The sequence below is a fragment of the Cherax quadricarinatus genome, chromosome 21 (genome assembly GCF_038502225.1).
Source record: "Cherax quadricarinatus isolate ZL_2023a chromosome 21, ASM3850222v1, whole genome shotgun sequence".
Classification (NCBI taxonomy): domain Eukaryota; kingdom Metazoa; phylum Arthropoda; class Malacostraca; order Decapoda; family Parastacidae; genus Cherax; species Cherax quadricarinatus.
The window spans coordinates 40,636,326-40,649,347 of NC_091312.1; the positions used below are offsets into that span (position 1 = coordinate 40,636,326).

The 13,022-nt window shown below is 39.0% G+C and overlaps 1 protein-coding gene across 13 annotated transcripts in view; it reads left to right on the forward strand.

Moving 5' to 3' along the window:
* Positions 1-13,022, forward strand: part of LOC128689171 (protein AF-10) — a 236,773-nt gene that overhangs the window by 136,525 nt on the left and 87,226 nt on the right. For all 13 annotated transcript variants that reach the window (XR_011392290.1, XR_011392291.1, XR_011392293.1 and 10 more), the window contains 2 exons: positions 3,799-3,928; positions 12,597-12,941. Coding sequence is in view for 7 of the 13 variants with exons in the window: in XM_070087402.1 (XP_069943503.1) it covers positions 3,799-3,928; positions 12,597-12,941 (475 nt within the window). In the remaining 6 variants the exon portion in view is untranslated. The remainder of the gene's footprint in view (positions 1-3,798; positions 3,929-12,596; positions 12,942-13,022) is intronic.

Consider the following 13,022-nt stretch of genomic DNA (forward strand, 5'->3'; position numbering starts at 1 on the left):
TGAATATCAGTTCTCACCCGCTCATATATCTTGGTTCATGAACATGACTGATATCACCAATAAGCAAAAGTAAAGCTCAAAATATGATAATTACCTGACCCTTTGTCTGTTTAACCCAGCCACATATACACCACCTGGACCAAACTCACTGGTGGGCGGTGCAGCAGACACAGTATGTTACGTCACTGATGACTGATCATAGTGATGCCAGGGCGATTAAGGGTTTTTCCAGAGCATCATAAATAAAATTATCGATTTATCGTAGTTTATCATGTAGCGTCACTGATTTTTCCCTATATAGGCCTATTTGTACTCTGTAATCATATAATAGGCTATATAGAAACAAAGGATTTTTCTCTTATGTTGCTGCAGCACTGCCTAGTATGGGCCAACAGGCCTGCTGCAGTGTTCCTCCTTTCTTATGTTCTTAGTGTCACCTTCTTTAAAGGCTCTTCGGTGTCACCCCCTAAATGGTGTCACCGGGTGACACCATTTAGGGGGTGATAAGTCTAGGGAATTTCAAGCATAATCAGTCGGTAACTTTAAAAACAATAGAGTGGAACCTCTGACTATGAGTTTAATCCATTTCATGACCTAGCTCATAACCCGATCTGCTCGTATGCTGAGCCAATTTTCCTCGTTTAAATTAACTGAAATGCCATTAATCCGTTCCAGCGGAATTCCTGCTCTCAGGAGGCAGGACAAAATACTTCAATATAACAATAATATCAACTGTATGGCATATTTATCTATCGCAGTTCATCTAGTATGACATAATAAACAATATAAATAACATAGAAACCTGATATATACTTTAGAATGAATAAAATATGTCATTGTGTGACAAGTGGTGGCGGCCATTCCTGCTCCCGCTCTTAAAGCATTTTCCCATGCTTCCCCTTCTGAGGTGTTATTACTAGAGAAAATGGAGTGTTTGTGAGGCTAACTGCACTAGATCACTAGTTTCATAGGGAAAACAATGAAATAAAATATATTGTATAAAAACATAAACATAATAGAGAATGTAAAAAAAAAATAAACTGGTGTACATACAGCATTTACCTTGGAGAAGAGATGCTGGCAGAGGTTGATGGTGGAAAAGATAAGCAGAGCAGTGCATGCTGTCAGTGGCTCTATAAACCCCAACAACAACATTGGAGGAGTTCATTTCGTTTCGTCCTTTTTCTATCACTTAATCGCTTAACTATGGGGGGGGGGGGGGAAACTGGAGCACAGATACAATTCCCTAGATCAAGAGCCCCCCACCAGCGTCAAGGAACCTCCCTTGAGGGGGAAGCTCACAACCTGAATTTTGGCTCGTATCCAGGAGCAAAAAATCGACCGAGTGACTGCTCATATCCTGAAAAACTCACATAGTGGGGCACTTGTAGGCAGAGGTCCCAGTGTACATTGTCGTGAATGACCTGTTTTTAAATCTGTGAAAAATGCTCTAGTAAATAGTTATGCATAAAAGATAATTTTGTCCATTTTTGAGTATGTACCGCTATAATTTTCATTCATGCATGTACCTGGTCCTAGGTAGTAGGTTGGTAGACAACAGCTGCCCAAGAAGGTGCTAATGAAAATCTATAATTGTTTTACATGATGGTAGGATTGCTGGTGCCTTTTTTGTGTCTAATAAACATGAAAGGTTTCTGGTATGACTTGCTTCTTCTACTTAGGTCACACTACTGAACGCATTTTTTTTTTTTAACACGTCGGCCATTTCCCACTGAGATAGGGTGACCTAAACAGAAAGAAAAACCCAGAAAGAAAGAAAAAACTCATCATTCAACACTTTCACCATCACTCATACATAATCACTGTCTTTGCAGAGGCGCCCAGATACAACAGGTTAGATGTCTCTCCAAACTGCCAATATTCCAAACCCCTCCTTTAAAGTGAAGACATTGTACGTCCCACTTCCTGGACTCAAATCCGGCTACCGGACTTGTACAAGCATATACAGTGGACCCCCGCATACCGTGCGCATCACATAACGTTCAATCCGCATACCGCTCGCTTTTATCGCAAAAATTTTGCCTCGCATACCGCTCAAAAACCCGCTCACCGCTCTTCGTCCGAGACGCGTCCAATGTGCGCCCTTAGCCAGCCTCACATGTGCCGCCGGTGGCATTGTTTACCAGCCAGCCTCCGCGGTAACATCCAAGCATACAATCGGAACATTTCGTATTATTACAGTGTTTTTGGTTATTTTATCTGCAAAATAAGTGACCATGGGCTCCAAGAAAGCTTCTAGTGCCAACCCTACAGCAATAAGGGTGAGAATTACTATAGAGATGAAGAAAAAGATCATTGATAAGTATGAAAGTGGAGTGCGTGTCTCCGAGCTGGCCAGGTTGTATAATAAACCCCAATCAACCATCGCTACTATTGGTGGTACAGCTGCTGCTGCTGCTGTAGCATCGCCTGCTGCTGCTGTAGCATTGTCTGCTGCTGCTGTAGCATCGTCTGCTGCTTCTGTAGCATCGTCTGCTGCTGCTGTAGCACTGTCAGCTGCTGCTGCTGTAGAATCGTCTGCTGCTGCTGTAGCATCGTCTGCTGCTGCTGTAGCATCGTCTGCTGCTGCTGTAGCACTGTCAGCTGCTGCTGCTGCTGTAGCACTGTCAGCTGCTGCTGCTGCTGCTGTAGCACCGTTGTTGGTGTGGCTTATTGAGAATACCAAGAAACAATTAACCCCAGAGGATTTGCCACCCAGGATAACCCAAAAAAGTCAGTGTCATCGAAGACTGTCTAACTTATTTCCATTGGGGTCCTTAATCTTGTCTCCCAGGATGCAACCCACACCAGTCGACTAACACCCAGGTGAACAGGGAAAAATGCCTGGAACTAGTGCTCATATTGGTGAATTTAAAGCCAGCAAAGGTTGGTTTGAGAGATTTAAGAATCGTAGTGGCATGCACAGTGTGATAAGGCCTGTTCTGGAAGAAAATGCCAAACAGGACCTACAGTACTCAGGAGGAAAAGGCACTCCCAGGACACAGTGTCTCATCAGTCATTGCTGCATCTTCAATAATGGTAAGTGTCATTTATTCTTCATTTAGTAGAGTAGTACATGCACAATATATATTGTGCATGTACTACTCTACTATTGTGCATGTATCCTTCTCTTTGTGTGTAGGAAAATGTATATTTCATGTGGTAAAATTTTTTTTTTCATACTTTTGGGTGTCTTGCTCGGATTAATTTGATTTCCATTATTTCTTATGGGGAAAATTCATTCGCATACCGATCATTTCGCATAACAATGAGCCCTCTTGCACGGATTAAAGTCGCTATGCGGGGGTCCACTGTATATACACACCCCTCTGGGTTTTCTTCTATTTTCTTACTAGTTCTTGTTCTTGTGTATTTCCGCTTATCTCCATGGGGAAGTGGAACGGAATTCTTCCTTCGTATGCCATAAATGTCGTAAGAGGCGACTAAAATGCCAGGTGCAAGGGGCTAGTAACCCCTTCTCCTGTATATAGTGCTACTAATTTTAAAAAGAGAAACTTTCGTTATTCTTATTGGGCCACCCTGCCTCGGTGAGATACGGCTGGTTTGTTAAAAGAAGAAGAATGTACTTGGTCTTGTGAAGGTGCACTAGCAAGTATACAAGGTGGGACTAGTTGAAGTGTTATTTGGGGAAGGGTAACTGAGAGTACAATTTTCATCTGACATCAGCTTCTCATACATGCTGAATGAAGAGTAATCTTGTGGTGTAGTAAATTTGGGAATTTAATTGTTAATAATGTGTTTTATAGAAGACATTCATGATCATCCATTTTTCCATAGAATACAAGTGGAAGTAATAGTAATGGGAGCAGTCAGCCACCACCTTTCCCACAGAGCCTGGAACAGCTTTTGGAACGCCAGTGGGAACAAGGGAGTCAGTTCCTTATGGAGCAGGCTCAACATTTTGATAGTAAGTTCAGAGAAATGTGTATATGATTATAATACAAAATTGACTAGTTTTGTTTTATTTTTGTTTAGTCATAATGGAATGCATGTTCATGATATGCTGTTGGAATCAGAGTGAACAGGTATTATAATGGAAATGATGAATCACTAATAAAGTGGATTTACAGTTTGTGCATTTTGTAAATGTGCATTGTTTAGATTTTAAAAAAGGCTTAAATTCTTACATATAATTGCCTATTTGTAGCTAGGGAAGCAAACCAATGATCATGGTTGTGTCCCATCTTAAGTTTTTAATTTATCTTATAATTTGTTAATATTTCCATTGTTTATAGCACTTATACCCTCTTGTAATCTGTTCCATTGTTCTACATCACTGTGGTAATCTTTAAACCCTTCTTCTTTAGTGACTACTATTTTTTTTTATATATACCAACTGGCTGCCTCTCATGAAGGTAGGATGACCCAAAATAAAATTCACTTTCATTCAGTAAACATCTTGTCAGAAGGGCACAGACGTAACATTTTGGATGACTCTCTGAACTGCAACATCTCTTCTACCCCTTCACAGTGCAGATACTGCATTTCCTACCTCCAAGACTCCAAGTATGGCTTACCTGTTAACCTGAATCCCTTCATAAGTATTACATTATCACAATTCAACATCATGTCAAATCATCCCCAAAATTGTCTGTTGTCTCTTCCCTAATTGTCTTTTATTTTTCTTTATGTTCTGTGTGTTTATCATGTTTCTGCTTTTTGTTCTATTAGCCATTGAGGTCATAGGTAATGTAATTTTTTTTTTTAACTTTTTTCACTAAGGTATTTGAGGAGGTAGATCATGGTAATGAATATGATATTGTGTATATGGACTTCAGTAAGGCTTTTGACAGGGTCCCACATCAGAGACTATTGAGGAAAATTAAAGCACATGGAATAGGAGGAGAAATTTTTTCCTGGATAGAGGCATGGTTGACAAATAGGCAGCAGAGAGTTTGCATAAATGGGGAGAAATCAGAGTGGGGAAGCGTCACGAGCGGTGTTCCACAGGGGTCAGTGTTGGGCCCCCTGCTGTTCACAATCTACATAAACGACATAGATGAGGGCATAAAGAGCGACATCGGCAAGTTTGCCGATGACACCAAAATAGGCCGTCGAATTCATTCTGACGAGGACATTCGAGCACTCCAGGAAGATTTGAATAGACTGATGCAGTGGTCGGAGAAGTGGCAGATGCAGTTTAATATAGACAAATGCAAAGTTCTAAATGTTGGACAGGACAATAACCATGCCACATATAAACTAAATAATGTAGATCTTAATATTACGGATTGCGAAAAAGATTTAGGAGTTCTGGTTAGCAGTAATCTGAAACCAAGACAACAGTGCATAAGTGTTCGCAATAAAGCTAATAGAATCCTTGGCTTCATATCAAGAAGCATAAATAATAGGAGTCCTCAGGTTGTTCTTCAACTCTATACATCCTTGGTTAGGCCTCATTTAGATTATGCTGCACAGTTTTGGTCACCGTATTACAGAATGGATATAAATTCTCTGGAAAATGTACAAAGGAGGATGACAAAGATGATCCCATGTATCAGAAACCTTCCCTATGAGGATAGACTAAGGGCCCTGAAACTGCACTCTCTAGAAAGACGTAGAATTAGGGGGGATATGATTGAGGTTTATAAGTGGAAGACAGGAATAAATAAAGGGGATGTAAATAGTGTGCTGAAAATATCTAGCCTAGACAGGACTCGCAGCAATGGTTTTAAGTTGGAAAAATTCAGATTCAGGAGGGATATAGGAAAGTACTGGTTTGGTAATAGAGTTGTGGATGAGTGGAACAAACTCCCAAGTACCGTTATAGAGGCCAGAACGTTGTGTAGCTTTAAAAATAGGTTGGATAAATACATGAGTAGATGTGGGTGGGTGTGAGTTAGACCTGATAGCTTGTGCTAACAGGTCGGTTGCCGTGTTCCTCCCTTAAGTCAATGTGACCTGACCTGACTAGGTTGGGTGCATTGGCTTAAGCCGGTAGGGACTTGGACCTGCCTCGCATGGGCCAGTAGGCCTTCTGCAGTGTTCCTTCGTTCTTATGTTCTTATGTTCTTAATTTTTTTGTTTATCTCTAGTAGATATTTCGTAGCTCAGTGGATTTTTTCTAACTTGTCCATATGTTTTCTTTTAGGTGCATTCACCAGATCATCTCTGCATGTTCTGATTTGGGTCTAACATACACTGTGAACAGTTTTTATTAGCATTTCCCGTCCATATACGTATTTAAAGACTATTATTTCAAAAGTGACCAGTGAAGCATGCCATTTTCTCGTTATTTCTTTTTTTTTTTTTTTTTTTTATCATGCTGGCTGTCTTCCACTGAGGCTGGGTGACCCAAAAAGGAAAAATTTTCACCATAATTCACACTACTGAGGCATGTGGATATGATAGTCCTAGGAAAGGATGGAGGAGGGGGTAAAGGAGGTTTTGTGTGCAAGGGGCTTGGACATGCAGTAGGCATGTGTGTTAGATAGGAGTAAGTGGAGACAAATGGTTTTTGGGACTTGAGGAGCTATGGGAATGTGAGCAAGGTAATATTTTGTGAACGAATTCGGGAAAACCAGTTAGCCAGACTTGATTCCTGGAGGCGGGAAGTACAGTGCCTGCACTCTAAAGGAGGGGTTTGGGATATTTGCTGTTTAGAGGGACATATGATATTTCTTCAATATAATTTTTTAACAGACCGGCTATCTCCCACCGAGGTAGGGTGACCCGAAAACCCGAAAAAAAAAGAAACACTTAACCATCATCCACTCGATCATTGTCCTGCCAAGGACACGTGGATATTACAACTTAGATGCCTCTTCAAACTGCAATATTCCCACCCCTCCTCCAGAGTACAGGCACTGTACTTCCCAGCTCTAGGACTCAAATCCGGCTAACCAGTTTTCCTGAATCCATTCATAAGTGTTACCTTGCTCACTCTCCAACAGTACATTGTCAATAAAAACCACTTGCCTCCACTCATTCCTATCTAACATGCTCACACTTGCCTGTTGGATGTTCGAGCCCCTTGCATGCAAAACTTCATTTACTTGCCCTACAGTGTTTCCTAGGATGAACCCTACCCCTTCTTCCTTCCTCTACAGATTTATACAGTGACTTCTCTGCATCCAGCCTCCTCCTTGCTGCAACATTCACAACCCATGCTTCACTCCCATGTATGCATTTTGGTACTATTCTTTGAGACATTTTCCTTTTTGCCTCCATGGATAATATTCTTTGTCTCCACAAATGCCTCAGTGCATCACCTACTTTTTCTCTTTGTTAATTCTGTGGTTTACCTCATTCGTAAATCTGTCTGCTGACAAGTCCACTCCCAAATTTCTAAATACATCCATTTCCTCCATACTCCCTCCTTCCAGTCTGATATCCACTTTTACCTAAATTTTTTGTTACCCTCATTTCCTTGCTCTTTCCTGTGTTCACTTTTAATTTCCTTCTTTTCTATACCCTCTCAAATTTCTTTACCAACCTTTAAAATTTCTCTTCAGAATCTCCGAAGAGGATGTGGCATTGGCAAAAAGCAACTGTGACAACTCCCTCTTTGTATCGATTCTTTATTTCTTAATGTCATACCTCTCCCCAACAATCATTCTTTCTTTTACAACCCTATGTATTTTTATATAGCCGGACTTGAGTCCTGGAAATGGGAAGTACAATGCCTGCACTCTAAAGGAGGGGTTTTGGGATATTAGCAGTTTGGAGGGATATGTTGTGTATCTTTATAGGTACATGCTTCTAAACTGTTGTGTTCTGAGCACCTCTGCAAAAACAGTGATTATGTGTGAGTGAGGTGAAAGTGTTGAATGATGATAAAAGTATTTTCTTTTTGGGGATTTTCTTTCTTTTTGGGTCACCCTGCCCCGGTGGGAGATGGCTAACTTGTTGAAAAAAAAAAAACTAACATGCTCACTGCGTTTAATCGTTTCTAACAACTACCTTTAGATGCCATCATAAACAAAGAGAGAAGTTGGTAGGTAAGAAGCAACATTTAGGCAACTTTATTCCGAAACGTTTAGCCTACACAGTAGGCTTCTTCAGTCAAGTACAGAAAGCAGGCAGGAGCAGTTGAGATGTGAAGACGATGTAATCAGTCCATCACCCTTGAAGTCGTAGATTTGAGGTTGTCAGTCCCTTAGCCTGGAGAAGTTCTGTTCCAAAGTCTGGAACTACCTGAAGATCAAGTGACAGTGTTGAGACTTAAATACTGTCGGAAGGAAAGGTGCAGAGTAGTAGTAGTGAGAATGTAGCCACCGAGAGGTCATGTCCCTCTCAGATCAAACAATACTCACTTGAAAAAGTTGTCCAAGGTGTTTTCTCCTCTGTACCAAGATGCCATTGTGTTGCAGTGTCTGACAGAGTGAATATCAAAATGGTATACAATACCGACAGGTTGGTAGGTAAGACACATAGGCAACTTTATTCCGAAACGTTTCGCCTACACAGTAGGCTTCTTCAGTCGAGTACAGAAAGCAGGCAGGAGCAGTAGAGATATGAAGACGATGTAATGTCTTCACATCAGTAGCAGAAGAGATGTGAAGACGATGTAATCGTCTTCACATCTCTACTGCTCCAGCCTGCTTTCTGTACTCGACTGAAGAAGCCTACTGTGTAGGCGAAACGTTTCGGAATAAAGTTGCCTAAATGTTGCCTATGTGTCTTACCTACCAACCTGTCGGTATTGTATACCATTTTGATATTCAAAGAGAGAAGTAATGAATAATTCATGCCGAGAATTGTAAACAACAGTGTTATGTATTAAGGGGAGTGATGTAATGTTTTCCCTCCGCCCGGCTACCACACCTCCATAGTAAATAAACATAGCATATAAACATAAAATGTTTATATGCTATGTAACTTTTCTTATATAATTTTGAAGAAAATATCATAGATGGATTAATGAAAATGTCCATATTAATGTAAAATAAGACATTTAATGTGCAGAGTGATTATTATTAGTATTATGTAATGTTTTCCCTCTACCCGGCAACCACACCTCCATCGCATATAAACAGCACGTTTATATACTATGTAATGTGTTTCTTATATAATTTTGAAGAAAATGTCATAGATGGATTAATGAAAATGTCTATAGTATTGACATGAAATAAGACGTTTAATTATCCAAGAGTGATTATTATTAGCATTACGTAATGTTTTCCCTCCACCCTGCAACCACACCTCCATAGCATATAAACAGCATGTTTATATGCTATGTAGTATCTTTTTTATATAATTTTGATGAAAATATCATAGCTGGATTAATGAAAATGTCTGTATTGACGTAAAATTAGACAATTAACCCTTTCAGGGTTTCCGACATACTAGTATGGCTTAGGGTTATTGACGTACTAGTACACCTAAATTCTAGCGCCTTCGAATCTAGCAAGAGAAAGCTGTTAGGCCTACATATGAAAGAATGGGTCTATTTGGTCAGTGTGCACAGTATAAAAAAAAATCCTGCAGCACACAGTGCATAGTGAGGAAAAAAAATAGTTTCTGTTTTTTGGTTTAAAACAGCGACTTTGCGCTGTATTTTCGTATGATATTTATGGTTGTATTCTAGTTTTCCTGGTCTCATTGTATAGAATGGAAGACATATTGCAGAAATTGAGATGATTTTGATTGGTTTCACAATGAAAAGTACCTTAAAATTGAGCTCGAAGTAACAGAAATGTTTGATTTTTGCCGAAGTTCTAAAGTAAACAAATCATGCCACGCATCCAATACATGTCAACTGGTGAGTAATATTCTTTCACTAGTGTGCTGATAATATTTATACCATTTTTGCACCATTTACACACTAATGCAGTAGTCTGCATAACAGTAAATCTTCTATTTTTTGTGAGAATAAAAATTCAAAGTGGAAAGCAAAAGAAATGTAAGAGGGGCCTGGGGACATGACTAATTAACCGAGGAAATATTATTTTAGTGCCTGGAATGTCTATCTTGTTTATTCTGAACTCTATTTGAAAAGTGGCATCTTTTGAATTTTGTGTGAAATTGGCAAAATTGCTAATTTCTGACCACTTTATTGGATAGTTGAAACCGGTAAATCGGTGGTTTCTTGTACTCATTCAATAGAAAAAAATGGAGTTCTGGCAAAATAATTATGATTTTTGTCGATTAGTACACTGGAATTGGCTGAAAATAGTGCTCAAAGTGGGCGAAATCGCCGATGCATAAACATCGTTGTGACTGTAACTAAGCGAGAGCATAATTCCGTAAGTTTTCCATCAAATTTCATACTTTTGGTGTCATTATGATCAGGAAAAGATTCTCTATCTTTTCATAAGAAAAAATTTTTGACCCTGAGAACGAGTTTAGGAGAGGGCCTCTCGACCCTGAAAGGATTAATGCGCCCAAGATTGATTATTATTACGTAATAGAGAGGTGTCCTCATGGAGAATGTAAACAAACCGGGTGGCACGTACTGTATTTGAAAGACCGCTTGCCATATAGAATGTTTTAGTCATAATTTGAGATCGCCGTATTAGCGGAACACCGAAAAGCAGTGCCCTACTATATGTCTAATGGGAAAATAAATAATTTTTTTTTTAACACTGGCCATCTCTCACCAAGGTATAATTACTCTATTATTATTTTTATTTTGATAATGCTCATGTATAAGAAACCTGACACAATTGTGAGAAATTTGGTGACCATTTGTTTATTGTTCCAGCTTCATAGGCCACCCAGTCATTTGCTTTGTTTTATATTTAATTAAAATACACAAATAACTTGCATGTAAGAAACTGAAACTTATATTGTCAAATTCTCCAAACTTAAGAACAATCACAACTTGATCTTTATCTCCCTCCTCTCCTTACCTCTTCACCTTTCTTATTTTCTTTGCCTTCCTGTCTTCTGTGTAAGTGAGCTCTGTCCTATAGGGGTTTTGTCCCACAGGGATTTTATTCTAACCCTATAAGCCGTCATGCAGTGCTCCTCTACTTTAACTACTACGACTACTAATTACTACTTCTAACTGCTGCTACTACTAACTGCTACTACTACTAACTGCTACTACTACTAACTGCTGCTACTACTAACTGCTGCTACTACTAACTGCTGCTGCTGCTAACTGCTGCTGCTGCTACTACTACTACTAACTACTGCTACTAACTACTGCTACTAACTACTGCTACTAACTACTGCTACTAACTACTGCTACTAACTACTGCTACTAACTACTGCTACTAACTACTGCTACTAACTACTGCTACTAACTACTGCTACTAACTACTACTAACTACTACTACTAACTACTACTAACTACTACTAACTACTACCTACTACTACTGCTACTAACTACTACTACCTACTACTAATTACTACTACTAACTACTACTACTAACTACTACTACTATTACTATACTACTAACTACTACTATACTACTAACTACTACTATTACTAACTACTACTATTACTATTACTAACTACTACTATAACTACTACTACTAACTACTACTACTACTATTACTAACTACTACAATTACTAACTACTACAACTACTATTGCTAACTACTACAACTACTATTGCTAACTACTACTATTACTAACTACTACTACAATTACTAACTACTACAACTACTATTGCTAACTGCTACTACTATTACTAACTACTACTACTATTACTAACTGCTACTACTATTACTAACTACTACTACTATTACTAACTACTACTTTTACCACTTATTCTACTACTACTACTTCGTCTTCGTCGTCTTCTTCGTCTTCTTCTTCGTCTTCTTCGTCTTCGTCTTCTTCGTCTTCTTCGTCTTCTTCGTCTTCTTCGTCTTCTTCGTCTTCTTCTTCTTCTTCTTCTTCTTCTTCTTCTTCTTCTTCTTCTTCTTCTTCTTTTCTTCTTCTTTTCTTCTTCTTCTTCTTCTTCTTCTTCTTCTTCTTCTTCTTCTTCTTCTTCTTCTTTTCTAACACTCCATTCTCTGCCCCACTCTTTCACTACCACTACTACCTTGTTATTGCCACCTCTGTCACTACTACTACTAGTACAGCTACTGCAGCTCCTCCTCCTCTCTTCTTCCTCTTCCTTCTTGTTCTACCACTCTCGTCCCCTGCCTCTTGTGTGTATTCTAGCTCCCTTCCCTTCGCAATTATCTGTTTTACCAGTTAGTGGCCTAAGTTGGACCAAAACATCATCATAAGTTTCAGTCCCCCATGTGCATGTTACTTGTGTGATGATTTTAACATTTTCATGGTTCTTCATTAATGGTTCCTTTAATATATTATGTAATCCATTATTATCTTTTCAGTTTACAATACTAAGTTTTTCATCCTTGTTCTGGACTTCTACTACAAGTTTGAGATTATTTTAGACTTTAATTTCTTTATCTTCTGATATTTATTTCATTATTCTTGAAAGGCTCTAATACTTTTTTCTTTATTTTGTATAGACTGAGTAGTTACCTGCAAATTAACATTTATTCGATTAACAACTGTGAAGATTGTGATAGGTATGGTGAAATTTTTTATATTAGAAAATGCACTACATTTTCTAATATTAGGATGTACATAAGCTTCACTAGTAATTTCTTGAATTTTGTTTAGCTTTTCTAATTTTCATAATTTTTTTTTTTTTTTTTTTTAACAGTTGCATCTTTGCTGTCCTGCTTACATCAGTTGCGGCAGGAAAATGTTCGTTTGGAAGAAACTGTGAGCTCTCTCATATCTCGGAGGGATCACCTCTTAGCAGTCAATGCTCGCCTCTCAGTACCACTCAGTTCTCCAACTCCAGCCAATGCCTCATCATCCCCAGGTGGTCCTAATCCTCCTCCACCTTCCATATCTTCTTCGTTATCGTCGTCATCTTCCTCATCTGTGCCAGCTCATACAACTTCGTTACCCTCCCATTCTGTCAACCCAAGACCCTCAAGTCGAGGGTCAGCTCCAGCTCTTCCTCCACAGAGACCTCATTCTCAGGGACATCATCCTGCAGGTTAGGAATTTATCTTGTGCTAAATTTTAATTATGTTTTTGTGGCAGACAAATGTGTATTTGTTAAATTGTTAAAAAGATG